Genomic DNA, 26,974 nt, shown 5'->3' with positions numbered 1-26,974 from the left:
TTTCTCAGATAAAGGAGAAGACATTGGTTTCTGGTAGCCCTAATGATCAATCTGAGGATGGTAATAGTGTTGATAATCAAACCATTAACAAGATGAAACTGGCTCACATTGAGAAAAGGCCTCCAAGGGTCCTCGGCCACCTCCTAAACCATCTGGTGGTGCTCCTGTCAGTACAATTTCAAATCCTTCCAATGGTGTACCACCTGCTCCACCTATTCCACCTCCACCTCCAGGTGTTCCGCCTCCCTCCTCCCCCAGGAAGCCTTAGAGGGGCAATGGGTAATGATAAAGTTCACAGGGCTCCTGAGCTTGTTGAGTTTTATCAAACATTGATGAAGCGGGAGGCCAAGAAGGATACTTCATCATTAATTTCTTCAACAACTAATGCATCTGATGCTAGGAGCAACATGATTGGCGAAATTGAGAATAGATCGTCATTCCTCTTGGCTGTAAATAAACTTCACTCTATTTTGTCTATTCTCATGTTGCCACGGAGCTTGAGCCATTACATTCAAGACTTACTATTTTTTCTGCCAAATGCAGGTGAAAGCTGATGTGGAAACGCAAGGTGATTTTGTCATGTCCCTGGCAACTGAAGTTCGGACAGCCTCCTTCTCAGACATTGATGATTTAGTGGCCTTTGTCAACTGGCTGGATGAGGAACTTTCCTTTCTGGTATGCCTAAATGTCATTACTGAATACTCATCCATCTGAGAAAAGCATTACTCACTCTTTATTTTGCAAGTTCAATTCTGGGGAAAACCTCTAAATTTTTCCCTAAGAAATGAAATCCAATTTATTAATTACCACGTCATTCACCTTTAAAATCTATTTCCATTTCATTATTCTATAACCAGTGATCACTGCGTACTTTCTCATTTCATCACATTTTCTATGTAAGGTTGATGAGCGAGCTGTCCTCAAGCACTTTGATTGGCCTGAAGGGAAAGCAGATGCTCTGAGGGAGGCAGCATTTGAATATCAGGATCTGATAAAATTGGAGAAACAAGTCTCCTCCTTCAACGATGATCCCAATCTTCCATGCGATGCTGCTTTGAAGAAAATGTACTCATTGCTTGAAAGGTACGTATCTTTTTTCTGCATTTTTTTTACGTACTTGAATGCCAACTTAGAGCTTCCTGAGAGTTCATAGCTTTAATGATTATATCATATTTATTTCAAGGCAGTAGGCTGGACGTGGTTTGGACTTCTGACAAGTCATAAAATATTTTACCATGGCCTTTACCCATTTTGTATTACAGTTTGTATATGTTGGTTAACCTTCAATTTTATCTAACAACTTTATTTTCTTTTTTGTTCTGTTAACATTTCCAGAGTGGAGCAGAGTGTATATGCACTCTTACGTACAAGAGATATGGCTATTTCACGATACAAGGAATTTGGAATCCCAGTAAACTGGTTGTTAGATTCCGGAGTTGTTGGCAAGGTATTCTAATCAACTAACAGTTTAGGAGCTGGTTAATGGAAGTTGCTTGACAAAAACACCTCCCTGCCTAGAGGGAGGCCACTATTTGATATTCCTAGAAATAATACCTATTGCACCATGTTTTTTCTTTTAATAATTCTTTGTGAAGGACAAAAAAATTAAATTATCTGCAATATTTTCCTCTAGTTCAATTTTTTGTTAAATACAAATCATTAAACTGTTTAAAAGTTAAAAGTGATTATCTCAAGCGTAATTTGAGATGTTTCGCTTATATTCAGTCTACTCAAAATTTCAAGTGGAGTTATTTTTTTTTGACCAAGATTTCAAGTGGAGTTATGAAATTTGTTTGTCCATGCACGTACGGGGGTTTTGTAGGAGAAAATCTTAACAACGAAAGTCTTTATCAAATGTTGACATACGGTGAATTTGCTATTGCAGATCAAGCTTTCTTCTGTGCAACTGGCCAAAAAGTATATGAAACGTGTTGCGTCTGAACTTGATGCCTTATCGGGACCAGAAAAGGAACCCATGAGAGAATTTCTGGTTCTGCAAGTGTCCGTCCGCTTCGCTTTCCGTGTTCATCAGGTACTTTTCCTCCCAGGCTCTTAGATTCCTCCTAGGCTCTTTCCAACTCAAAACAGATACGTACGTATGTTGACAAATGTTCCAGCACTAATCTCAGAGTTTAATATTGACGTGTGCTGTTTGGGTATGTCTAGACTTAGGATAATAGAGACGGAGAAGTTCATTTCTAGGTGGCAAAATGTTGTGTAATGTAAGCCAGTTTGAATAACAAATTTTAATTTATTTTTGGGAACTATTTGCAGTTTGCGGGAGGCTTTGATGCAGAGAGCATGAAGGCTTTTGAAGAACTTAGAAGCCACATCCATTCTCAAGCTGGTGAAGATAAAATACCAGAAGCAGAAGCGGCATAATCACCATTTTTCTTCTTTCTGATATATGTTGATCTTTCAGATGTATATTTCATTTTGCTTTTGTATTATTTGCTTAGCCTATACATACTGGCTCCTCTACAATAATACAATTATAAATGTCTTTCCAGGTCAAGAAAATAGAATAAAATAGTAGAATCATACTGTACTTGTAACTACGAGATGATCAATTGCCTAGTAAGTGCTTGCTTGATTTTCAGTGGAGCAAGAATTGCGACTCCCCCCGCTTGATCAGTCTATTTAGAATTTTAAAAAAAAATTAATTAAAAGATAACTTGGAAGAAAAAAATGAAAATAAAAAAGAAACGTTTAATCTTTACCCAAAAAGGCGTTAAAATGGCCGTATTTGACACCTAGAAAAAAGAATAGCATAATGAACAATGTTTAGGCCATGCCTTGCATTCAATATCCTGAATGTTTTTTTTTATGTACTTTCAGCACCTTTTTTTAATCTTGGCATGATGCACCAAAAAATATTTTAAAATGTTAGATGCACCTAAAAAATATACTTGTATTGGATTTAAAAAAAAAAAAACCCTTCACAGCGCACGCCCTGTAAAAATTATGAAGACTAAATTCTCTTTTTGAAGCTATAAGGGGAACCCCACCATGGGTATCCAGCACCTTTTATGAATCCTGACCTTTTAACATGGGTTAGACATCTAGTCCGGGTTTGAGGGGTGGAAGTGCATCATTTAGCGCTTCTCGGGAATGCACTTGCTGTCGAATACCACCTCAACCAACTCATGCTGGTCATAAGGACTCGATTCCTATGATTGTGTGTCAAGCACAAGCACCAATCTAATCTAATTGACACATCCAGAACTTTTTTCTTTTGGGTAAATAAAGGAATTTATCCAAGGCTTTTAAATGCCTGTCTTGACAAGTTTAGTTGACGAACACTCCTTTCAACTTTCAAGGCCCGGGCTTTGGATAGGGATTCAGTTCAGACGTCAGAACGTACAAGAGAACAGCTATATCAGGATATGACGGTGAAAATAATACGAGCATCGAAGCTAAACACAAGGCTTATTAAGGGAGTTAGTGGCCACCAGTTGCACAGGCATAATATCACAAGGTTATTTGCACCAAGAAAGAAAAGAAAGGGATCACAAGCTGATTGTCTCTAACTTAAACGATAAATAGGAGGCAGAGTTGACCTGATAGATAAGTGACAGAATTCATCATTCGTTATCATGAATCACGGCTTGAGATTTATTTCACAGGACAACCTGAAGAGTTATATTACGATTCAGGGCCGTCAAGCTACATTCAAAATGGCATTCTAGATGCATTTCTGCATTTACCCGTTATTGCAATGAAATAATTAAAGAAAAAAAAAAACTAATGCTATAGGATACAAGTGTAACACGAGTTAATTACTACCATATATATGTAATTGACTCTGAAAAAAACGAAGGACACAACCTTGACTACATCATTTTCATCGGTCGAATCCACAATTTTCTCCAATTCCTACTGTAAAGTAGTCTGCATATGAATTATCCTTCTGGCTCTTAAGCAGAGACGTAATCGCAGGGATGTAGCAGTTGAAAGGAGCAGAGCTATCTTAGACATCACAAATTCACAATTCAACTTATTTCACTCAACTTCGAGCGAGCTCTGAAGAAACTATTATGCTTGTTGAACAGATGGCAAGGGATAAGATATGAAAAAGAATGGAATAAGAAATCAAGCTAGGCATTGTGTTATAAAGAAAGGATTCCACGAATCCTTCTCGTCATCAAAACTTAAATTGGGTGTTTTGGAAGGAATACACTGATCAGGGTGCAGGCATAGTTAACAATGAAAAGGCAGGCTAATCTGTCCGAGATTAACTCTTCCTATAAATATATCTTCATCAACTAAAAGAGATGTGATTAGAGTCAACATCAAATTCTAGTCCCAACATTAATATTAGAAAAGTAACGTACAAGTCATTTCATTCTAAACATCTCCTCTTCCCTTATTAAACTTTCAGACATGAAAAATGTACATGACTACTCATTTGATCTGTGGTAATAGGGATAAAATCGGGGGTAGTTTGGGAATATGGGTATTAAGACTATAAATAGGGGTTCTGATGGGTGTAATTGGAGTTCAATGAATTAGTATTTTCCTGTTTTTACTCTCTTCTCCCTTTCCAGTGCTAACAAAGTGACCTTATCCCTATTACCACGTATCATCATTCTTCTCCGCAGTACTTACCTTTCCATTCCATCCATTTCGTTCCTTCATAAATTCCCATATATAGCTTTAAATACTATGTTCAATCAATAATAGCTCTCAAACTGAATCACTATCAGCCACCTAAACTACCTAAAACCGTAGAAGAAGTGCTCTGTGCCGGACACGCTTAAAACCTTTTCAGCAAACTTCTAGGCCACAGTATCAGAGTCACTTCGAAGCTTGCCAAAGAAACCAACAAAACACAGCAAATTGAACTCTCACCCAAACTAGAAATTAAAGATCCCATTTCAAAACGAGGAATTCTGAGTTGGCAGCTAGAACCTGCCTGTATCCTTCCTTGTGTAAATTTAATGAGATTAGGTCAAACCTTTAAAAAAAAAACGAAAGATAATAAAAAAATTATAGTACCATGAAGCAGTAAAAGGAGTCTATTTTAGGCAATTAGATCAGGCAAGTAGCATAGGCAGATAGAGTCAGATGAAAGCAGAAACTAACTGAAAGGCTGATCATTAATCATATACCAAGGCGCTGACAAATTCTTTCAATCTGTAGCAGTAGAATGAGTTCCAACATTCAGGTTAGAGCTAGAACATGTCCATGATCCATAATCTTCAGAAGGGAAAGCAAATTATCCCTATAACCCACGATTCTTTTGGCTGACCAAGCATGGGTGAAAACATAAGCGGCATGAAATTGGGTAAAAATTGTAATATCTCCAAGGAAAACTGTGGACAAGTCCAAATATGCTGGTAGAATTTATAAACATATATCAGAATTCGGATAAAAACTTGGTTCAACGAGTTTCTCGAGGAACAACAGGAACCAAAGAATCATAGCAACTTTAGATATAATATCACTCGAGCCAAGAAAGCAGCGAGAGTCTATAATGTCTTATCCACATTCAAAACATAAAATATAGAATTAACTTGATTATAAGCAGCCTCAAAAATTAACATGTTAAGAGTCAGAATTAACAACTAGGTATGCAGTAATCAGACTACATCAGGAGCCCAAATTCCACATTTATAGCCTTATTCAACTACAGATCAAACCCTAGAAGGGAGCCGATCAAACCGGGAGTGCCATTAACCAAACACAAGAAACTGGACAAAGGAGTGGATCCAATATACTGTTGTGCAGATCGAGTTTCAGTCCGATTCACCGGAGTCAGAATTGGAGAGGCCAAGGTTCTCCATCTTGAGGCGTTCGAGGGCCTTCTCGTGCGCCCAACTTTCAATAGTCATATCGGGCTTGGCGTTAAGGCCGACACCAAGGATGACGATCGTTATGAAACTGGCAATATAGCAAGGAAGCTCCCAATCTTCCCATTTGCGGGACTGACCCGGGGGCGGTGGGGTACGATTGAAGAGGTAACCCTTGGGGTGTTCCTCGTGGCCCGGGGCCGTCCAACGGCTGGGACCAGAGGCTACGCCACCACGAGTTCGGAGGGCGGGGAGGATCCGATGGCGGAGCATGGCGGAAGCGCTGCTCAAGGGGGCGGGGGCAGGCATGGCTAGCGTCTTCTCCAAAGAGAGAACAACACTACTCTCCCTCACTACCTTTGTCCTGCTTCCCTCGCTGACTCTCTCTCCTGGGGTTTGGTTTGCGACTGGGCCACATGGTTGGACTGCTTTGTATTTGGGCCTGAATATTGTATCTTGTTCTAAATCAATCAATGGTCAAAACAGTAAAAAATTAGGGTTTCCTTTTTTCCCCAATTTTTTTATAGTTTTATTTTATTATGGGGTTTTTATAATTTTTAATTATATTTTTATTTTATTTTATTCATGTTCTTCTAATTTATGCCGTTAATTTTTTTCTCTTTTTCGCCCCCTCTTTTTGTCAGATGCATTTTTTAATTAAATAAGAGCAAAATGAGAAATTAATTTTTAAAAAAAAAGTTGGACACAACCTGTAAGCATCTCTCATAAACAGGAATATGCTATATTAAAAAAAGTATCACTCTCCTATGAAAAATTTGAAGATTATACACATGTGAGAGGTCATAAAGGCATGTGTGATATCTATCACTTATTATGCTTCACTGGTGAAGTCAAAAGTGAAAGCAATTAGCGCATATGGGATTGTGTCTGTGTGTGTCAAAATTTAAAATCTAGCCGATTCTTGCTAGCATATTTTTTCACAAATTGAGATTAAAATTTTTAAACGAATAACATCTAGTATTTATCCTCGAATAACAACCATATATAAAAAAAGAAATTAAATAATAATCCATTGAAAGCAAAAAATGTTGAAATACGAGTAGTAGAATAGGTTGCTTCATGATGGTGGTTTTAGTCCTATTTGATTGGAGATATTTGGATAGAACCAAACCATGCTTCTGGAGTATAGATTTTTGAGAGAATAAATTTTGTGAAAAAATGATTCTGATACAATAAGAATGTTTGGATAGTTGTTATCAGAAGCACTTTTTATATATAAAAATTACTAAAAAGTACATAAGTTAATATGATAATTACATAAAAGATAGATTTTATAATATTTTTAATCTGAAGAAGTAAATTTGTTAATAATATATTTTTTACCAACATAATTAATAATATATAACAAATGTAATTAATAAATAATTAATGTGTATATATATTTATAAAATATAAGATTAAATATGTTTATAGAAAAATGATTATTTTGTCATATATTATTATGGGGTGTTTTGACAAAATTGAATCAGCGCACATTAAAACAATTTACTACTTATTAAAGTAATTAATAATTGTTGTGAAAATATAAGGCACGAAACATTTTATGAATAAATCCACAAGAGCACCACGGTCTATTGAACAAGCAAGAAACGAGCAAGAGGATTTGATTTCAATTGAGAGGCTTTTTAACCTGGATCACATTGCCCACCTTCTAACACTGATACTGGTAGTCCAACAACCAAAATTCAAGCCTCTTCAAGTAATGAATATTAGTTGGATTTCGAAACGAAAAAACACCCTTTCTTTCTATCAAACAAAATTAAAAATATCAAATATTTCTAAAAAAAAATTCAAGAATTTTTTCCGTTTTTTTTTTTTTTAAGAAAGCATTCATTTTTCAGTTCATTTTTTTTTTTTTTCAAAATATATCATTCCAAACCATGGTTTTGGAGACAAAACCATGGTTTGGATCAAGTGATATCCAAACAGCCTCATTTTTGTCAAAACCTTGGTTAGAATCAAAACCTTAGTTTGGACTGATGAAACCATGGTTTCCTGGAAAGTGACAATTTTTCGCTTCTGGAAAATTAAAAACGAGTCGTTGGGACTGTCAGAGGCTATCAACGGTGTATTTGACAAAAACACCCACAAGAATTATTTCACGCTTCGCCTGTTCGTCCTTGGCCGTCGCTCCTCTGAAGACGCCTCTTCACCCCTGCGCCGGAATATGTGCTAACTTTTAATGCGTTCATGTATATCTTATATATCTTATACCCCTGCGTCGGTGAGGATATATATAATTGTTAATGAATTGGTTTCTTTATTAATACACATGATAATCAATAAATCAATAAATATACCAAATATTTATTTCTTTGAGGTCTGGGTTCGGCATACCAAATATAGCGCCACTTCAATATATTATAAACAAATTTATTTTTTGAAATTAAATTATATTATAAAATTTATCTTTTATGTAATTATCATATTAACTTATGTCCCTTTTTGTAATTTGTACATATAAAAAGTGCTTCTGATAACAACTATCCAAACACTCTCACTTCTCAAAATCACTTTTTTACAAAATCTATTCTTTATAAAATCTATTCTTCTCAGAATCTATTCTCCAGAAGCTATTCTCCAAACCATGGTTTGGTTTCATCCAAACACTCCCTCAGAAGCGAAACATAACCATGGATTTGGAGGCTCAAACCATGGTTTCAGCCCCAAATCATGGTTTTCCAAAATATCAGGGTGTTTGGATGATTCTGGGTCTAAACCATGATTTGGCCTTTAAAAGCATTTTTACATGATTTGCCAAACACCCTCTTAAATAGTGGGAGTTCAAAATAAGCTCACTTGAACCCATATAAGTGATTATGTGAACCATTTATCTTTTTTGGCTAAATTTTTGAAATCTCAATAGATTATGATTTCAGTATCAATTACATGTTTAAATATAACCTATCAGAAGTAATTTTTGTAATTGGAAAATCGCGATAGAAGTTTAGCAACAAAAAAGTATACTATCTACCCTTGTTAATAATAATTAGTAAATTAAAAATTATATTTAAATAATAATAAATACTTATAAGAATTATATGAAATTATATGTTTTCCCTACCTTGTTGTTTTTTTGGTAATTATATATTATAAGTGATTTTAATAAATGAAATCTAAACATAATCCGTATTTTCAAAATCACTAATTATAAGAAAAATTATTCAAATAGAAATCATGATTAACTAATACTCCTCCGGTCCTAATTATAAGACCCAATTGACTTATTTGAGGAGATTAAGGAAGTAAGTTAAGTTGGTTATTTATAATAAATAAGTGTTGTCATTCCTAAAATATCCTTGCTAATTAAGTATATTGGCTAAAACTATCATTATTAGAAGGATTATCTTAGAAAAAAATGCATAAATATAAGAGACAAAATGGATTGGGGTCTTATAATTAGGACCAAATAAAAAGTCAAATGGGGTCTTATAATAAGGACAGGAGGAGTATTACTTTTAACCAATATTACTTATAGAAATTAAAATTATCTATAATCACAATTTTTTAGCGTTAATCCAGAGAGATAGGGTTTCTGTGCAAACTGATCGATCGCTCTTCTCTGCCCCTTCCAAATCGTGATCAATAATCTAATCTGTCAGGCCTCGTTGAAAATTCAATGACTAGAAAGTTGTGTATTGAATTGATAATATCAGCACTAATAATTAAAAAAACTAATTTTAGCTTTGATTTGCTGTTTAAATTTATAAGAAAGATGAATTTATCATGAAGACGTGTGCAAGGGCCAAACCTAAGTCTAGCTGCTTATATTCATTAGTTTAAGTTTTTCATATAGTTAGTCATTAAAATGCACGCGACTTGTAAATTTTTGTGCAAGCTGTTATAATATAAATCAGAATTTGTAAATTTTCATATAGATATTTATTAGGAAAAGTCTCAAAAAAATATTTTCAAAATTTCAAAATCTCAAATCAACGAATGACAAAAAAAATTTGTTGTCATCTGCTTTTCAAATATTGTTAATTATTATTGAAGTATAGTAAATAAGAATGATTTGAAATTTTAAAATTCAAAAAAAAATTTCAAGATTCTCGCTATTTATTACTACTAATATTGATTGTTAAAAATTTAAAATGTATATGACTACTTATAAATTTAGTTATAAAATATGAATACTTATTATTTTATTTTTTTTAGTAGTTAAAATACGTATATATATATTTGTAGATTAATCCATCAACTTAATTTAATAAATACAAACAATATGAAGTAAGTGAATGAATCATTATTCTAGACGCTATCTGTTCCAAGTCGGCAAATCCTTCTGAGGAATAATTAAAGAAGTTCGAGATAAGACGTTAGCTTCCCTTCACCTTTAAGCCCAGCTGTCTCCTCTCCGGTGAGGTAGTTAGATTCTCCCGTACTTATTTCTTATACTATAAAATCACATTTAAAATTATGATTTGATTTTATCTAAACATCTCCTAAACCTTTTATTTGCTCTTTTATTTTGTCTGTCGCTTACTTCCTTATTTATATACTCTACCGACCTAATTTTTTTTTTTCAATAAACTCTACCATTAATTTATTAGAAGCTTGTTAGCGAATAATTTGCTTTAATTCTGAATATGATATCTCAATATTTCTTTCAACATTTTTTTTTTGTAAATGACTAATTTTTTTTTTCTTAGGAAGGAGTAACGACCTAACCGATCAATGTAAATTATCACAATAATATTGTAACTTGTAATAATAATTTAAAAGTAGAAAATGAATTAAATTTATCAAATGGAATTTGTTAACACTTATATATCATAGAATGTAGGTATCCATCTATCCATCACTTCTTGAAAATTGTCTCTTTGTGCAATCCTTATCTTTTTAATGTCATATATCACATAACCTATAAAATGAAGGTTTTCCATGATGCATTTATGTTCAAATGTCTATGACCTCCAAAAGTTTATTGTGTAAGTAATAAATTTTCTCTCATAAAAATTAATAAATTTTTAATTTTTGCTATTGTAACTCTAAGATTGATATGGGCTGTTATAAGATGTTGCACTATACCTTCGACATTTTTTAAGTGAGTGAAAAATATATTTTTTGAAATAAAAGAATATTTTCCAATGTTGTTAATTACTACAATATAATGATTTCCAACTTTTGAATTTATTTACTGGAATAATTAATTTATTCTCTTTCCATTATAAATCCTTTACGGATTTAAAATAAACTGTTTCTCGAGACCAAAATATATATAAGTAAAGCGTATATATACTAATCAATCACATTAATCATGAGTTGAGTTAGTACGCATGCATGCAACTTTATGTGACGATTGATTTCTTACATCAATCATAATTATAATCATCGACCTTCTTTTCTACTAATTATATATATGTGCATATATATTAAAGAAATTATTTTTAATGATGTATATGATAATTATAATCATTAATCATAATTATATATAATGCACGCAACCTTGCTGGCTACGAGAAGAAGAAAATGATTATTTTTTCGAGTATATACCATAGCAGATTGAGTTGTACAAATTATTTGAATTTGTCACAATTAAAAGTTCAATTAAATATGTTTTTAAATATTGTCGTAAGCTTTTGTCAACAAAAGGTGGGTTTGAAAATTGCCAAGAATGAAGAAAGAAAGGGGAGGGTTTGGTAAGATCCTTTCTTCTGGAAAAATTAATTAATTAATCGATTAATTAGTTGAGGCTTAATAAGGTGCTTTTAGTCCGTGAAAAGCAAGGCAGGTGCATTATATTCTTTTTTGCTGAATTGTGTTTATCAAGTTATTGTCACTAATCATACCAATCTTATTCATTATTAACGTCAGAGTCCTTCCCTTAAAGAATCTGAAAAGGAAATATTCTTCCTGTCCTACTCAATCCATTTCCAATTATACCTCTCCCTCTCATATATACACAATATCACTTAATTAATTACATTATCCTTTCTAGCTAATATGTTGTATTATATCTACATTTTATTTTTAGGTCCTTTTCTTGGTTTAAAAAAAAGTTTAGGTGAGTTCAGTCCTGAAAGCTTATCAAGACTAAGATATGTTTTTAGGCTCAAAGAGTGCTTACAGATATAATTACATATCACTTACTAACAAGGTTCTTACATTGGTAATAAGATTCAAACTAACAGTCTTATGGGTTATGAGCTGACTCCTTACCAACTAAATCAATTCTTATTGGATATTTTTAGGTCCTTTATTTCTTTCTGGCAATGGCAAAGATTATGGGCTTATTTGGAGCTAAGATAAATAAGTACTTATAAACACACTTAATAAGTCAATACAAAATTCTTTTTATATACTTATCTCATATTTCTAAATCACTATTGAAAAGTTGTTTGTAAATCATTCTAAACAAGCCATATATTAACTTTTCAGAAGATATATTGTAGACTCTTTAACTATTTCCTTCAATCTTAAATATAAGACTATATTTGTTTAAACTATAAATATAATACCTCAATTTATTTTGTCTAGCAAATTTATAACTTGTTTTTCAAACAATTTTATTGATTGTACATACTAAAAACAATTTTATTAATAAGAATAATTTTAAATACAAATAAGTAAATAGAGTGTTTTAGAAAAATCAATATACATTTATCATAAAAAACTAAACTAACTAATTTTTTTAATTCTATAAATAAATACATAACTCATATTTGACTAAATAAACTGTGAATTAGGAAATTTGGGGAGTTGCTAGTGGGAAGCAAGACATGTATCGAACAACAAACCTAGCAAGAAGCAATCTACGCAAATTCAATTGTGAAATGATGGTGGTGGGCTAATCTTGATATCATTAACTCCTACCTTTGAATCCTTTAATCATTCCACTTCTCTTTATTCATTAACTCCATAGAATTATATAAATATGCCATCACTTATGAAAGATTTTTCCCTTCTCTAAAAGAAAATTTCTTAGACAATATTTATATGTAATCATTATTTAATTAATTAAATCCATGGAAGCTTCGTTTTGGGCCACATAAAATTTTAAAGTGATTGATTTAGTTTTCTCATCAAACTATTTTAATTAGAAGAGACTTCTTGCACTGATTAACTCAGCAAGCAATAATATCGAAAGTAATTGATTTTTCAAAAAAGGAATTTGATTTTATCTTTCTGCACTGGCGGTAAGCATAGATAGTTTATATCGATTGTTTTTGTAATTGGGATAGAAAGAGATAAGTTTTCAAACAAATCAAATCAAAATAATTTAAATAATTATTTACATATCTGTTGTTGTTATTTTAACCGTTGTAGAAATAGTTCTGACTTATTCCCCAGTTTGTTTATGTTATGCCAAATTACCAATAGCTAGCAAAAAGCTTGCAAAACAAAACTATAAACCATACGAGAGGTTTATATGACTTTTTTTTCCCACCTTCAAACGAATTTACATATAAATTAATCCGACTTATGTATAAAATTAGAGAAATAAATATTTTTCATTGATGCATAAATAAACCTCATCATTACTTGTCCTCACATGTTTTATATCCGTAAAGGAAAACAGATATTATAACAAAAGATCATATAATATATGTCAAATGGTTTTATTTGAGGATAACCTTGTACTCCTCCGATGCTAAATATAAAACCTATTTTGTAATATAATTTATACTACAAAATGAGTCTTATATTTAAGACAAAAAAATATATTTTTAAAGTGGAAAATAGGTAGTGGGATTTAAAGGTTTTATGACGAATGCTATAGGTAAAAAAAAATTAAGAAAAACGAACAAATTAAGTTAACCAGCTATATATGAAGGGTGAGACATTATGATAATAAAGACCAAATTGAAGAAAATAATAATAATAATAATATTGAACAAACAAATAATGCAAAGTAATGGGGAAAAATATATGGTTGATATTTGATTATGTGGCCATGTCACGTGCCGTACCATATTTGGTTTTGTTCATCTTCAAAGGAAAACTCTGCTTTTCCCAAAGACAAAAATCATATTAAAAAATTGACGGAATATATATAAATCTATATATAGATGCTCGTAGATCTTTTACACTAACCAATCTCATTAATATATGTATCATTATTATGCTTCAACCAGAAATCTCCTTTCCAACATGTGCCGTGCCGTCTCAGCAACTCATGTTTCCTCATGATCGCTCACCAAAAGAAAGAAAACATTCTGATCATATCATAAATTTTTCTTCTCATGATGAATCATTACATTGACCAAATTAAGCAAAATCATGGATGAAAATAAAATGCCCAGACCAAAACCTGAAAAATATGCAGTACTCTTCTCTTTTTATAACTCAAACAAATGAACTTAATTATAATACATGTACAGTCTCACCACAAGCTGCTGGAAATATCATACACAATATAACAAGGTCAATATATGCCTGTATGTAAGGAGATCAAAAAAGAAAGGGCCAAAAAAGAAGAAGAAGAAGAAGAAGGTGGTTAATTATATGGATGCTTAATTTCTTTCACTAACCCCATCAGATCATATCAGTGGTGTAATGGGTTTGGACCAGTTGGGACACGACGCTTTTCCACACCATAACGAGGATCAATCTGTGCGTCTGATGGGTCTGGTGGCTGCAAATGTCGTTGTTGATGATTCTTGAAGAAAGGAGAGAAGTCAAACTTGCTTTTTGCCAGAACTTTCCTGCTCATCGAACCGTTCTGCTGCTTCTTCTTCTTCTGATCATGATGAAGACGATGAGAGGATGAGGATGATGATGAACGATCTCTACTAGCCTGCATGATGTCCTTATTCTTGTAGATCTTGGCCTTGAAATGGTCATGATACTCATGAAAAAGAAACAGCAGTATTATGGATAACCACAGAAGAAGGAAAAGAAGTACGTGAGAGAGTTTGAAGGCCATGGTGGAGAAGAAGAAGGAGAAAGCAAAAATGAAGATAAAGAAGAAGATGCAGAAGCAGGAAGCATGGGAAAGAAACCCTAATTAATAAGATTGATAGGATAGTTGAACCTGAGGAGATATATGGATCGAGCTCTTGCAAGTTGGGAGGATTTGATCGATATGGACTGTCTAAAAAGGGAGGGGATGGATTCGATCGAGTTCAATTAATGTGGTGTTTTTGGGTGAAAGTGAAACCGTGATTGCCCTTTTCATGTGAAACCCCAGAGCTTTAAGGCACCTTTTTATGGTACGTTTTTGTAATGAAGAGAGTGAAGGGGGGGGGGGGGAGAGAGAGAGGAGGCAGGGCAGGGCATGTTTCCCAATGAAAGTTTCTTAGAACTAAAGAAAAAGAATTTAGGATCATGATGTCAGTTTTCAAACTTGGGGGAATATTAAGTATGATTATGTTTATTATTAATCTCTTGAATATACCCTAAATGGCCACTTCTTTCTTTCCTCAGTCCTTTCTAGAAAAAAGTACAAATAAAGTAAAAAGGAAGGAGATGATTGGGTGCAAGGAAAGAACCAGGCTGGTTTTGGGTGAATTGCAAATAAATGAAATGGGCGTGGGGAATATGCAATCTATATTTTTTATGGGCAAAGCAATATGAATTATTTGACAAAGGTAAGCAACATAGCAATTTTTTTTTTTCGCGAAAAAAATGATTTTGTGGGTAAAATAATATTATTTTTTATTTTTGTTCGATAATTAATTAACTACATTTAAATAAAAAGATATCGTTTTTTGACAATAATAAAACTAAATTGGTAAAGTCCCTTGAGATTGAATTAGATGATAAGAATGAAATGAGATATTATTAGTGACAATAATTCATGTTTCTACTATTAGTTAGTCGGTGTGTTTGATTTAGTTTATTTTTTGAGTAATTTTGTACTATGTGAGGTAAATATGCAAAATAATTTTTATTTTGTAAAATGTAAAAGTGATTTTTAGAGGGTTTTCCAAACGTAAAATTAAAAGAGAATCCCATTTAAATTCAAGTAAAATAGTAAAATCCAAAATCAAGCCTACACTTTGAACAAATCTCTAATTAGGCCAACAGGCCTAATTAGAGATTTATAAAGGCTGATAAAAATCTAGAATACCCCTATATGATTTGCCTTTATATTTTTCTTTCTCACAAATTCTTTTCCTAAATTTTTTTGCCAGATTTTCCTAAAATTTGAAAATAATAAATCTTTACTAAATGACAGGAAGTTACAACATAGTCCTTGATTCACACTACTAATTACTCCAGCACTACCATCAATGTAACAGTATAGATCACTGATAGATTTTAATTTTGGATGTGTTTAATTTCTGCTAAGTTTTAATATGGATCCATTCTCCATATACTTAATAATATATACACACATACAATTTTTTTATTAAACATGCACATTTTTTTAATATAACACATGTATATTTTAAGAGTAAACTTATTTAGACAACAAAATTTTTACAAATTTTGGATTGAAGACATTGTTATAATTTATTATTTTCATATTTTAGGAAAAAATTTATAAGGAAGAAAAATATAAAAGTATCAGCTCATATTGACACCACTATCGAATAGCATCAAAATAATATAAAACTAGATTTTGCAGTAAAGCGCAACCTAGGTCGTCTCCCGATGAGCCAATGAGTTAATCACTTAAATTAAGAATTTCGATAAGAAAAAGATCACTCGAAAATGCTTTTAAAAAAAAGGGGGGGTTTTGTAAACTGAAGATTAAAAGTCTAATTAACTAGTAAAAGAAAATGACAACAGAGCAAATTGCAACTAACAAGAATTTATAATGGCGATGCAATTAACTACAAGTTCTTCCCTTGGGATGTAATGGTCCTTGTCCAGATAAAAGATTCAATTCCTTTGATTGAGATTCCTTAAGAAAATTTCCCAACTAAAATCCTTGAATTATCATTCAAGTTTTATGCTCTTGTTTAAATCAAAGTTCAATGACATCTCACTTAAACTCCAAATTAAACTTAAGCAACAATTAATCCTGAAATTTTAACAAACAGAGAAAATCAATCAATTTCCTCCTTTAATTTCCCTCTCAAACTTCCAATCAATCGATTAAGGGCTTATGACCTCTCAATAATTCAAGAAAAATAGCAAAGTAAACATATTTCAAATCTGGAAAATATAAACTTGCACAAATTAAATCCTAACAGTGAGGAATTGTAGAAACTATCAAATCTGAAATTTCAAAAGCCTACTAGTTCAAGTTATAAATCTATAATCAGGAATTTTCAGCACAAATCCTCACCGGATACACCACATATTATATTCAAATCTGAACACACATTGAGCACAGAAAAATTACGTATAAAAGAGAGTCAAAAGAAAGGAAAATTAAATAAGAATCTCAACCAGAAGAGTTCCCATTACAAGTCTTGGACTCTTATTACAAACCCAAGGTTCAAACTTATAGTTAATTACAAATGAAATTAGAAGTTCATGGCAGAAAATAAGAGCACAACGTTACTGATCATGGAGAAAAGAAGGCGTCGCAGAAGTTTGGAGAAGAATAAAAGTGAAGATCGCTACTCTCGTCCTTTGCTCCGTCTGCGTCTCCTTTGATCTCCTCCCCACTTTTTTCCTCTAATTCTAACCGCCTCCTCTCCCTTTAATCTTTTTTTTTCTTTTTAAAACTTCCGCCACTCCCCCTCTTTCAAACTAAAAAACTAAAGTAATATGAAATAAAATAAAATAATTAAACTACCCTAAAACTATTTACACAATTTCACCCAAGAGAAAAATTAAAATTAAGATAGTAATTTTAATCAACTTCAGCCCAAATAATCTCCATCATCAATCTTCAATTTATCTCCCAAAATCTGCACAAGATAAGATAATAATCAATAGCCACATATGCAAAAATATTAAATGAAGATTTAACCATAAATTTCTAAGATTTAATCAATTAATTTCCATTAAGTGTAAAATGTCTATAAAATAAAATATGATCTAATTAAACTCAATTAGGCACAATTTCTCACTAAAAAGACCAAATGGAGAGGATAAAAAGTATGTAAAAAATGTGATTTATCACATATTTTAATTATAGAGGGGTATTTTGGTCTTTTAATAATACTCTTTTAGTCCTATTTATAGGACAGAGAGAGAAAACATTTTTTGTCATATTTATAGGACATTGAGAGAAATTTCTTTATATAGATGTACAAATTTATCTTTCATTTATTATTGTATTGACTTTGTTTGTATGAGTTAATATATATTAAATAGGGATAAAATTGAAAAGTTGTTAAATTTTAAATGAGAATTAATGAAATTTGAAGTTTTTCTCGGTCTACAGAAAACATATTGGAATTGACTAATAATTAAGAGCAGAGGAGTATCATAAATCTCCACTTAGACCTCTTATTCTAATTAGGAATTTATTCAAGTTGAAAACCTGATTTTGAATTTTAGAATTTCAATTGAATTTAAATGGGATTCTCCCTAAAATTAAAACATGAGATTCTTTTTTAAAGTTGCCTAATTGTTTTTTATAGGGCCCAATGATAATTATAGCCTAGTGGATTGGATCACATTATGGGCCATCAGAAACTGACATAGCCCATAGATCGGTGTATTGACCTGAAAAGTGTTGGCAAATGCTCGGTTTTTTTCCCTTTCCTCGTCTGTTTTCCCGGGTTTCCTGCCGGATTTTTTTTTCCGGGTTTTAATTCAGATCGAATTGTCTGATTTATGAAACAGAGATCCTAGGCGAAAAAGCATCAAATTGGAACAAAAATAACAACTAGAAATCGTACAGAATTATCTGATTCTGATGATTAAATCATGCTTCTTTTAAGGGATGTTTGGGCTCTATGAAAAATGCTTTTTAAAAGTATTTTTTAATAAATCGAGATAAATTTCTGTATATATTTATTTTGTATACCGTAAAAATACTTTTAAACTCATGGTTTTGATTTCATCTAAACAACTTTTAAATTCTACATATTCTTGTTCTGTAAATCTTGAATTTCTGTTGTAGGTTATACAGATATTGGACTTGCCTCATTCTTTTTGTTTCGAATAGTTTGATGGGTGGAAATGGTCGTTATCGAGACGTTCCTGTTTGTTTGGAAGAAAGGGTGATATTCAGTAAATGGGTTACAGATTCTTTTCTTTTGTCAGCTTCTTTGAGCCATGTCCGTAGTGTGATATTTGTCCTTCCTATGGTAGTTTCTGATGAGCTGTCTAGATGGTCCAGAATGTTCATTCATGTTATTTCCAGATATCATTGCTCGGTTACTAGAGGGAAATAAATTGTCTTGGGTGTGTTATACTGCAACTTGAGGCAGTTCTTTGGGTAGCTGACATTATTTTTTACGAAATTAATTTGTCTCAGGCCATGATATCTGAACTTCTAAGTAATGTTCTTGTCAGTACTACGTAAATGGTCATGCGTGGCATGTTCAGGATAGAGCTTATGAAACAATTTCCCTTCTCAAGGGTTCCGGAGGTCAAAGGAATTGTACATATTTCTTTATCCTAGACCGCTAAAATTATATGCCCTGACTTATCTAAGTTCTTTAAAGTTCAGCGTTTAGCAGTGACACAGTTCAGGTGGGCGTTGTCTCCAATTTTGCCACGGGTTAAGGAAGCTATATATTGAAAGATCTTAATGTATTAAATCTGTGAGCATCAATAATTCCTTAAATATGTTATTCCATAGTTTTATCTGTATTATAAGTTTTCAGAAATTCGTATGCTTCATGAATCTCTCTTGGTGTTTATCCGTATAAAATTTTGGTTTTCATCTTAGGTTTGATGGCATAATTATATCCTCAGAACTTGGATATGAACCAGCTCCTAGAATATTTCAAGCTGCTCTAGGTATGTGTGGTAGATAATTGTCATATTTTCAACTGTTGCTTTATCACCACTTTTCTGTAATTTCTTTTGTTTCACCTTTCCACTCATCTGTGTATTGCTTTAACTTCTATTGCCTAAAGTGTAAAACTGTAAGTATAAGAGATACTCAGGAGTAAAACGATGATTATAACAAAAGGATAATCTATATATTACAGGGCTACATTTGGAATACTAGAAAATGAGGAACACTTGAAGAAATATTGCCTTGAACTATCCCTTGTATCATATAGATCAAAACCAATTTTAGAAAATCACTTCTGCAAGAATGCTGCAAGCATGTTACTTTAATTAATTCTGAGGAATAGTGGCGCTCTATACTGCATTGCTAACATCTAGGCCCGGGATGATGCTAGAATTTGTTGATTTTTTTGTTGCAAGTTTTCAACTGCAGGAGCCATCTTGGGAGCTTTCTTTTAGATCATGTTTATGATGTTATCCATCCTCTAGAGCTTCTAATGTATGTTGCAATGATGCCATGAAAGTTTAACCCCCTTCCCCTTTTTACTCCAAGAAAGTTGAAGACAGAAACAGTAGCATATTATATACTTATATTTAAATATACATCAGTACATAACATGTAGGCTAGTACATATATAAATGATGAGTACAGATTTTAGACGTGGCTTTTGATAGAGTTACTATATCCGCTTTGGGCATCATAATACCTAGACCACAGCATAACGCCTCCATATTTTGCTGAAGTCTTAATCTTTGGCAGCACAGTGGAAGTAAGATCAGATGCAGGAATGAAGCCGCTGCCTGCAGCCTGAGGAGAAGCTGGTAGCCCCAGGAATATCTTGTTGGCTGGGATATCTGATGTCCACTGCTTCCATGCATCATCAAGATTGGTGATTCCTGAACTGTACTGGCATGGAGGGTTGTTGTAGAACTGGACCCAAACATAATCAAAAAGACCCGTCTTGAGGGCATTTCCTATCCAAGCATCAGGAAATGGGCATTGAGGTGCTGCAGTTATGTAAACTTTTTTCCTCCCCTGATTTCCATAGCCTTTAAGGTACCTGGCAAGATCACCCCAGTACTGGTTTGATCCTCCTTCGATGTCGAAGTCAATGCCGTCGAGAACAGCTGGACCCAGTGGACGAGCAGAAGACTGTCCTCCTAAGAAGTTATTCCAAAGGTAAGTGGCTACATGCTTTGCATCTTGAGGGGATGCAAGTGAGTAGCTACCAGCACCTCCTCCCAATGACAGCAACACCTTGATGCCTTTGGCTTGACAGGATTTAATGTCAGAGCTCAAGCCAGTGCAGCCATTACTATAGGGATCACAGTGACCAGCTAGGTTTATAACTGGGGTTTGGCCATTCCCAAAAGTTGGCAAGAAGGCCAAAATCAGATACTCATAGTTGCCAGTGGCACAAGCCTCAGCCAATGTGCCCTCGTTGCCATTCTGACCCCAGTAGATTGCTATGCTTCCTGCATTGGAGCTATTTGCTAGTGCTAACAAGATGAAGCAGAAGATTGAGACTGAGACTGACAATTTTTTGGATTCCATTGCCAGGTAATAAGCAATATCTAGCGAAATTGCGTCTTGTGTGGCTTCCTCTTCTGCCTAACACCATTGCAGAGGATGCCTTTTATAGCAGAAACTTGTCTCTGGTTCTAAAAATTTATGCTGATTATTCTTATAACAACGTAGCTGGGCAGTCACTTTGTCTGTGGCATTCATGATTAAAATGCAGTCTCGTTGATGCAGACAAAATTAAGGTGAGCATCGTACAATTTTCCTACATTGACATCTTCTGTGTCGTTTTTCTCTGTGACTCTATTATGGCTGCTTCTATGCGGTTCTTTTCCATTATTCCAAGCAGAACTGTGTACAGCAGCGGTCAAATATTGTATGGGATCCTCATGGAAGAAATATTACTGTTGGATCATTTAAGGAATGTGGTAAGATATTGTCGGTGGCCTGATTGAATTTAATATAACTGCATTTTCTGATATCTTACATTCGAACACAGATCGTACTATATAAAACTTTAAGTTAAATTCAATAGTGTTTGAATATAAATTACTAGCTATTGTTTAATATTAGATCATTTTCACAACCAATTACATATTTTTGATATTATACACGGGGTGACAAGACTATTAATTGTTTTTTTTCTCATAGGGGATGAAACCCGTGGACAGGAATTCTTGTGTTAATCCTCTTCCGATTCTCAATATAAAACATATTTAACCAATTTAATTAGATTAAGAAAGTTAGGTAAGTTAGTTAACTAACATATTTTTTCTAAAATATCATTATTATTATTTTTTAATATCCTCCTCTATCTCTTACTTAATTATAGTTAAGGGAGTATCAATATGAGTAATTTAAAAAAATTGATAAATATAAAAAGTAGGTATTATATTTTAGAACAAGATCATCTTAACAATTAGGGAGGAGTATCAACCAATGTGTGTTTTGCTCAAAAATAGAAAATATATCAACCAATGATTGACACTGAAAATCTCATGGGGGATGATTTCAATTCGTGATAAAATGCCTTCCAGCAACAAAACCAAGAATGTATTCAAGCTAAATGTAGGAGTCCAGGAAGGGGTGATTTCCAATTTAAATAATTAAAGAGTATTTAGAAAAATCAACATATATTTATTATAAATAATTAATTTAACAAATGCTTGTCAAAAAATAAACTTAACTAATTTTATTTATATATATAAATTATTTATTTAACCCTTAGATTTAGGATAGGATAAGTAACATTAATATTTGAAAACCTAACACATTGCATTTGATATAAGTTTTACAATAACGTCACATTACTCTACAAATTAGGTAGAAAACTACAGAGGTCTAATTAAAAATTAGACAAAATTATAGAGACTTGATAAAAAAAAATCACGAAGCTTCGAATGGAAAAAAGAAAAAGTTATAAACTTCAAGTAAACCCTATTTTCTAATTTCCAGGAGAAAAAAATAAAAAAAAATGAAAATTCTTAAATCCGGATTCAAGATTGCTTCACTTACTTTAATGAGTTTTAATTACATTTAACTTACAAATAACAATGTATTTGTGTAAGAATTACTGATTTTCACCTTCCTTTTGTAGGGTTTTTAAGAAAATGAAATCGACCCTTGTTTTTCTTAAAAATTTAAAAAAATTCAAAAGTACGGTATTTTGAGCATTAAAAAAAAAAAAGGACCCGGGTCAAGTCGGATCCATGCCTGAGGCCGAAAATAGAACTCTGACGAGGACGGGTAAGAATCACAGAAGCCGCTCGATACCCGAAGGTCTCCGCCATTCTCAGCCTTCTGCTATCACTCAAATTCTATTATTATTATATCTTCGTTCGCCGGGGGCGTGCCTCAGTTTAAGGTCCGGCTTCGCCTCTGTTTCAGATTTTTCTGGAGATCATTTTCATATAAATTGACACAAATTAGGGTCTATTAAGCTTCCTAATCCCTACCATGTTAAACTCAAGGCTAGCCAGAGTGGGAGCTTGGGTGGTCAAGGAGTTATCCAGAGGTACGTATCTGTGCTTTTCTGTTTGAATGGGCAAAGAAAATCGTCTTGGTTATTTTGTTTTCCTTGTTTTTGTTAGCTCCTTTAGTTTGCTTCCGTTATTGCTATTCATGAGATGCACGGTGAGAAGCTACAATTGCATTGAATCGATAGTTCAACTGGTTATTTTAGCTTCGTTTCATTTCCTTTGGCAGGAAAGTGCATATCGAATAATAGAGCAGGATATACTCGAAGGATTAATGGGCAGTATTTGCATCCTCCGGTTAGTTGTTTTTTAACGGATCAGCGATACTCGGAACTTAGAATTATTAATTTGGCGATACACTCTTCTGGAAGCTATGTTTAAGCATTCATTTCGTAAATATCAAATGATAACAAATGGAACTTTTGAGGTCATCAATTGGTGGAACTGAGCCACTTAATATTGAGATCACCTGCTTTCACCAATGTTGGCGGAAACTTTAATGCGGGAACATGGGAAGAGGCCAACCCTCCATCATGGCCAAAAAGCTGATCTTGTTTCTGGTTAAACCCAAGATAGGAGAGATGGGAAAGCTATTATCAGTTATAATAGAATTGGAAATGCTATGAACATAGCATTGTGTTGCTTTGGCATCTTGTTTGATAATGTAGATGTGGGTCCTAATGGAAGGGATGTGCTTAACCCTAATATTTTTCATCACGTTTTGGGTTTACCCTCCACCTGATAACAAAAACAATAGACTTAGAGGGAGGGATTAGCCCAGACAGCTAAAACTTTGCTACTGATGTAGTTATAATTTTATTGGGAGAGTATAATTGTGAAACTGAGTTTAATCATACAGAATCATGTGACTATTCATGAAATTGGTGCCTTGGTTTTGTGCGTATATGCCTTTATGTGTAATTATTGAAGAAATAGCTTCGTTTGGTTATTTATTGTCAAAGCAATGGCTATACTTTTAAATGCTTAACTTTTCTTTTTCTGTGAACAGTGGTCATCTACTAAATTGGGCCTGGGAGGCATGTTTCAAAAGCCTCAGTACCTTTCAACTATGCCCACTAACAATACTTCTGAGGAAGGGGGTGAGCAGAAAACGTAAGTTTTATTTTGAGATGGATTGAACAGGAAGATGATATTCTCTTTTTATTAAACTTCAATCTGAAGTTTAGTAGTGGTGTATTACGGCATTGAATGCATTAGATACGCTATCTTTGCTGTTTATGTGAGGTTTACTAGTACCCCCCTCTGGAAAAAGCTGCTGTGTAGAGTAAACTCCTGTGAAACATTCGGCACACATTAGTTGAACGTGCTAAGGCCATCACTGGAGATTTCAACTGTCACGCTGTCACTGAATGAACACTAACCTGTTCTGTCAGTTCTGTTCTTAGATATATTAAATATTTCCTGTAATCATCTAGACATGGTTTTCCAAAAGAAAACTGTAACATCAGCGGCTACATGAAGTGTTTATTTAGAGAGCATGTATAATATTTTTCTTGAAGATATGTATAGGACTGGCTTTATGGATCCAAAATTTGTTAGTTGGTTAAGGTCCAGCTGAATAGAATCTTGAACTTACTTATAAATTACTTTCTTCTCAATATACCTCAGCAGAATTAACAATACATATGGTTGCCATTCTGAAATTTGTTGGCAATTGTGTTGCCTGGCGGAGGGTGGCATGTTAGCTTTATTATGGCATGAGGAATCACTGTGACTGGAGATAAATGGCAACGAGTGCTTTGATTCAATTATTGAGTGGGAAGGTTAGAGAAAGACAAAAATAGAATGAGCTTGAACTTTAACTTTTTCTCCTAATGATTATATGTTGAACAGTTCAGTGAACTTAACATACTGAAACTTCCAATGCCCCCATACGAGTCTAGATTTCTTCTTGTTGGCAATGGCCGATATCTGAATAGGATTTTGGTTTAATAAGATTTTGATCATTTAATCCATAGCAAACAGTAATAGCAATCCTTGAGCAGGGATGTGGCTGCTGTGGGTCATGATTCCTTGAAATATCTTCCTTTTCATGTCTTTTCCAGATGGCAAGAATCCAGCTGGTCATCAATCACGCTTAATCTTCTTTATTATTATTCCTTAGTATCTGCCCTTGGGATGGCTGATACTCCGGTACTGTGACTTCCCAAATGAACATGTATTTTGATGATGAATAAGAAGACGCCATTTGACTTAACCATTGTTTAAAATGAAGGAAAGAATGTCCTCAATGTAGCATATCAAGGCCGTGTATATCTTCATACTCAAGAAGAAAACTGCGCTGTTGTTCTGTTGGGATAAAAGAAGAAAAATATTTGACTACAACAGCGGAATTGAGGCTGGAGTAGCAAGATAAGACATCAACCAAATAGGGACCCCCTAAAAGCAGTCATTAGTTGTCCATCATTAAACAAAAATGGAGAATGGAGAAAAACAGTGCATAACAATTTCTTTGAAAATCCTGGTGTTCCTCTTCGGCCATTGACACTGAATAACAGTGCATTTTGCCCAATATAAAATGGCTTTACCTTATTTGATCCTATTGAAACATATGTCACCGTTGCACAATTCTCATTCTGCTCCTTACTCTGATGCAATTCTTTGCAGGATATCTGTAACTTTTGTTGATAAGGATGGTGAGGAGAAGCAAATTAAAGTCCCTATTGGAATGTCTATGCTAGAAGCTGCTCACGAAAATGACATTGAACTTGAAGGCAATAATTCTACTGTCATTGTGACATTCTTCCACTTTGAAAATTTATCTTCTTGCTAGTGCTCTCTTCTAAAGTTTGGTTTCTAGAGTCCTAGAATCAATGTCTTGCTTCCATCATGAAATTCGTTTCTTCTTGTTCCTACTCAATGTTGTTAATATACTACTCAATGTTGTTGCAGGAGCTTGTGAGGGTTCACTTGCCTGTTCAACATGCCATGTTATAGTGATGGTACATCATGGAGGATAAATATTAGATAGTGATTTTAATTATAAATTATCTGTTGTCCCGAGTTTCTGCTTCTCATTTACAAGTCCAATTTTTTAACTTTATGCAGGATGTAGGGTACTATAATAAATTAGAAGACCCAACTGATGAAGAAAATGACATGTTGGATCTGGCTTTTGGACTAACCGACACGTGGGTTCTTTTTTTACACCAATTAGGGACTATAATGCTTCAAATTCTACCAAGTCTAATTTTCTAAGTTACCTCGCAGATCACGTCTGGGTTGCCAAGTGATTGCTAAACCAGAACTTGACGGGATTCGGTTAGCTATTCCTGCGGCCACGCGGAACTTCGCTGTTGATGGCTATGTGCCAAAACCACATTAAGATTTTTAAGCCGACAACCACACTAGAGTTTAGTGATCATACTTGTTCGCAAAATTTTTGGGTGCTTGTAAAACCACATAACAGTTTCTGTGGCATCTTGCCGTTCAAACAAATGAGCTTTAGTATATCCGAGGCATTATTTTTGTGTTGATCATTGGTTATTGGCTTGAGGAGGTCCTGTTTCTGTCAAATAACAGAGATAACACGGTTGTAGAGTTCGGCCGCCTGCAATTGTTGGACAGTTATACTGTATAATTTAATTGTACCAATTGCCTCTTCTGGCACAAAATTCTATTGAGAAATGAATTCCAGCCATGCTAATTTATTTAGTGGCATCTCGTTTTTATGCTGTGAACAACTTTGAGGGCAGCATACTACATGGTACCCAGTTTCTTCACTTGCTCACTCAGTATGGGCATGTTGCCCAACTGATAGGAGGAGAGAACTTGAGGTACATTTTAAATTATCCAGACAAGAACATCCCAATGAGATGATTATAGTAATGGATCATATATCATCTACTACTTTCTAGATATGATGATTGATGCCACTTGATTCT

General features: G+C 33.5%; 5 protein-coding genes across 5 annotated transcripts; 2 read left to right on the top strand and 3 right to left on the bottom strand.

The window, feature by feature from the left end:
• The first annotated feature begins 13 nt into the window (after positions 1–13).
• On the top strand, positions 14–2,608 carry LOC114739477 (protein CHUP1, chloroplastic-like). Its single transcript, XM_028927535.1, has 6 exons — positions 14–449; positions 544–675; positions 902–1,083; positions 1,336–1,447; positions 1,886–2,032; positions 2,275–2,608. The coding sequence occupies exons 1-6, from the start codon at positions 93–95 to the stop codon at positions 2,380–2,382; spliced, it is 1,038 nt and encodes a 345-aa protein (XP_028783368.1). The 5' UTR covers positions 14–92; the 3' UTR covers positions 2,383–2,608.
• Positions 2,609–5,408: 2,800 nt separating this feature from the next.
• LOC114739479 (uncharacterized) lies at positions 5,409–6,165 on the bottom strand. The gene has a single exon (XM_028927537.1). The coding sequence runs from the start codon at positions 6,099–6,101 to the stop codon at positions 5,739–5,741; it is 363 nt and encodes a 120-aa protein (XP_028783370.1). The 5' UTR covers positions 6,102–6,165; the 3' UTR covers positions 5,409–5,738.
• Positions 6,166–14,068: 7,903 nt separating this feature from the next.
• LOC114739480 (CLAVATA3/ESR (CLE)-related protein 12-like) lies at positions 14,069–14,928 on the bottom strand. Its single transcript, XM_028927538.1, has one exon. The coding sequence runs from the start codon at positions 14,680–14,682 to the stop codon at positions 14,302–14,304; it is 381 nt and encodes a 126-aa protein (XP_028783371.1). The 5' UTR covers positions 14,683–14,928; the 3' UTR covers positions 14,069–14,301.
• A 5,298-nt stretch (positions 14,929–20,226) lies between these two features.
• On the bottom strand, positions 20,227–21,126 carry LOC114739476 (hevamine-A-like). Its single transcript, XM_028927534.1, has one exon. It carries the CDS (start codon positions 21,124–21,126, stop codon positions 20,227–20,229), a length of 900 nt encoding a protein of 299 aa, XP_028783367.1.
• A 1,735-nt stretch (positions 21,127–22,861) lies between these two features.
• Positions 22,862–26,750, top strand: LOC114739478 (2Fe-2S ferredoxin-like). Its single transcript, XM_028927536.1, has 7 exons — positions 22,862–23,107; positions 23,299–23,366; positions 24,079–24,182; positions 25,698–25,804; positions 25,983–26,032; positions 26,139–26,221; positions 26,301–26,750. The coding sequence occupies exons 1-7, from the start codon at positions 23,050–23,052 to the stop codon at positions 26,413–26,415; spliced, it is 585 nt and encodes a 194-aa protein (XP_028783369.1). The 5' UTR covers positions 22,862–23,049; the 3' UTR covers positions 26,416–26,750.
• Positions 26,751–26,974: the final 224 nt, after the last annotated feature.

This window comes from Neltuma alba, unplaced genomic scaffold (assembly GCF_004799145.2).
Source record: "Neltuma alba isolate B1F8T4 unplaced genomic scaffold, ASM479914v2 tig00002847_pilon, whole genome shotgun sequence".
NCBI classification, from domain to species: Eukaryota; Viridiplantae; Streptophyta; class Magnoliopsida; order Fabales; family Fabaceae; genus Neltuma; species Neltuma alba.
This window is presented reverse-complemented; position numbering and strand designations above follow the sequence as displayed.

What these genes read in the sequence shown, in the direction of transcription:
- LOC114739477 (XM_028927535.1), top strand. Translation starts at nt 93, where the DNA reads ATGAAACTGGCTCACATTGAGAAAAGGCCTCCAAGGGTCCTCGGCCAC. An exon ending in GATCGTCATTCCTCTTGGCT is followed by an intron (nt 450 to 543) that starts GTAAATAAACTT and finishes TGCCAAATGCAG; the next exon opens with GTGAAAGCTGATGTGGAAAC. An exon ending in ATTCCGGAGTTGTTGGCAAG is followed by an intron (nt 1,448 to 1,885) that starts GTATTCTAATCA and finishes TTGCTATTGCAG; the next exon opens with ATCAAGCTTTCTTCTGTGCA.
- LOC114739479 (XM_028927537.1), bottom strand. Translation starts at nt 6,101, where the DNA reads ATGCCTGCCCCCGCCCCCTTGAGCAGCGCTTCCGCCATGCTCCGCCAT.
- LOC114739480 (XM_028927538.1), bottom strand. Translation starts at nt 14,682, where the DNA reads ATGGCCTTCAAACTCTCTCACGTACTTCTTTTCCTTCTTCTGTGGTTA.
- LOC114739476 (XM_028927534.1), bottom strand. Translation starts at nt 21,126, where the DNA reads ATGGAATCCAAAAAATTGTCAGTCTCAGTCTCAATCTTCTGCTTCATC.
- LOC114739478 (XM_028927536.1), top strand. Translation starts at nt 23,050, where the DNA reads ATGTTAAACTCAAGGCTAGCCAGAGTGGGAGCTTGGGTGGTCAAGGAG. An exon ending in AAATGACATTGAACTTGAAG is followed by an intron (nt 25,805 to 25,982) that starts GCAATAATTCTA and finishes ATGTTGTTGCAG; the next exon opens with GAGCTTGTGAGGGTTCACTT. An exon ending in GCTTTTGGACTAACCGACAC is followed by an intron (nt 26,222 to 26,300) that starts GTGGGTTCTTTT and finishes GTTACCTCGCAG; the next exon opens with ATCACGTCTGGGTTGCCAAG.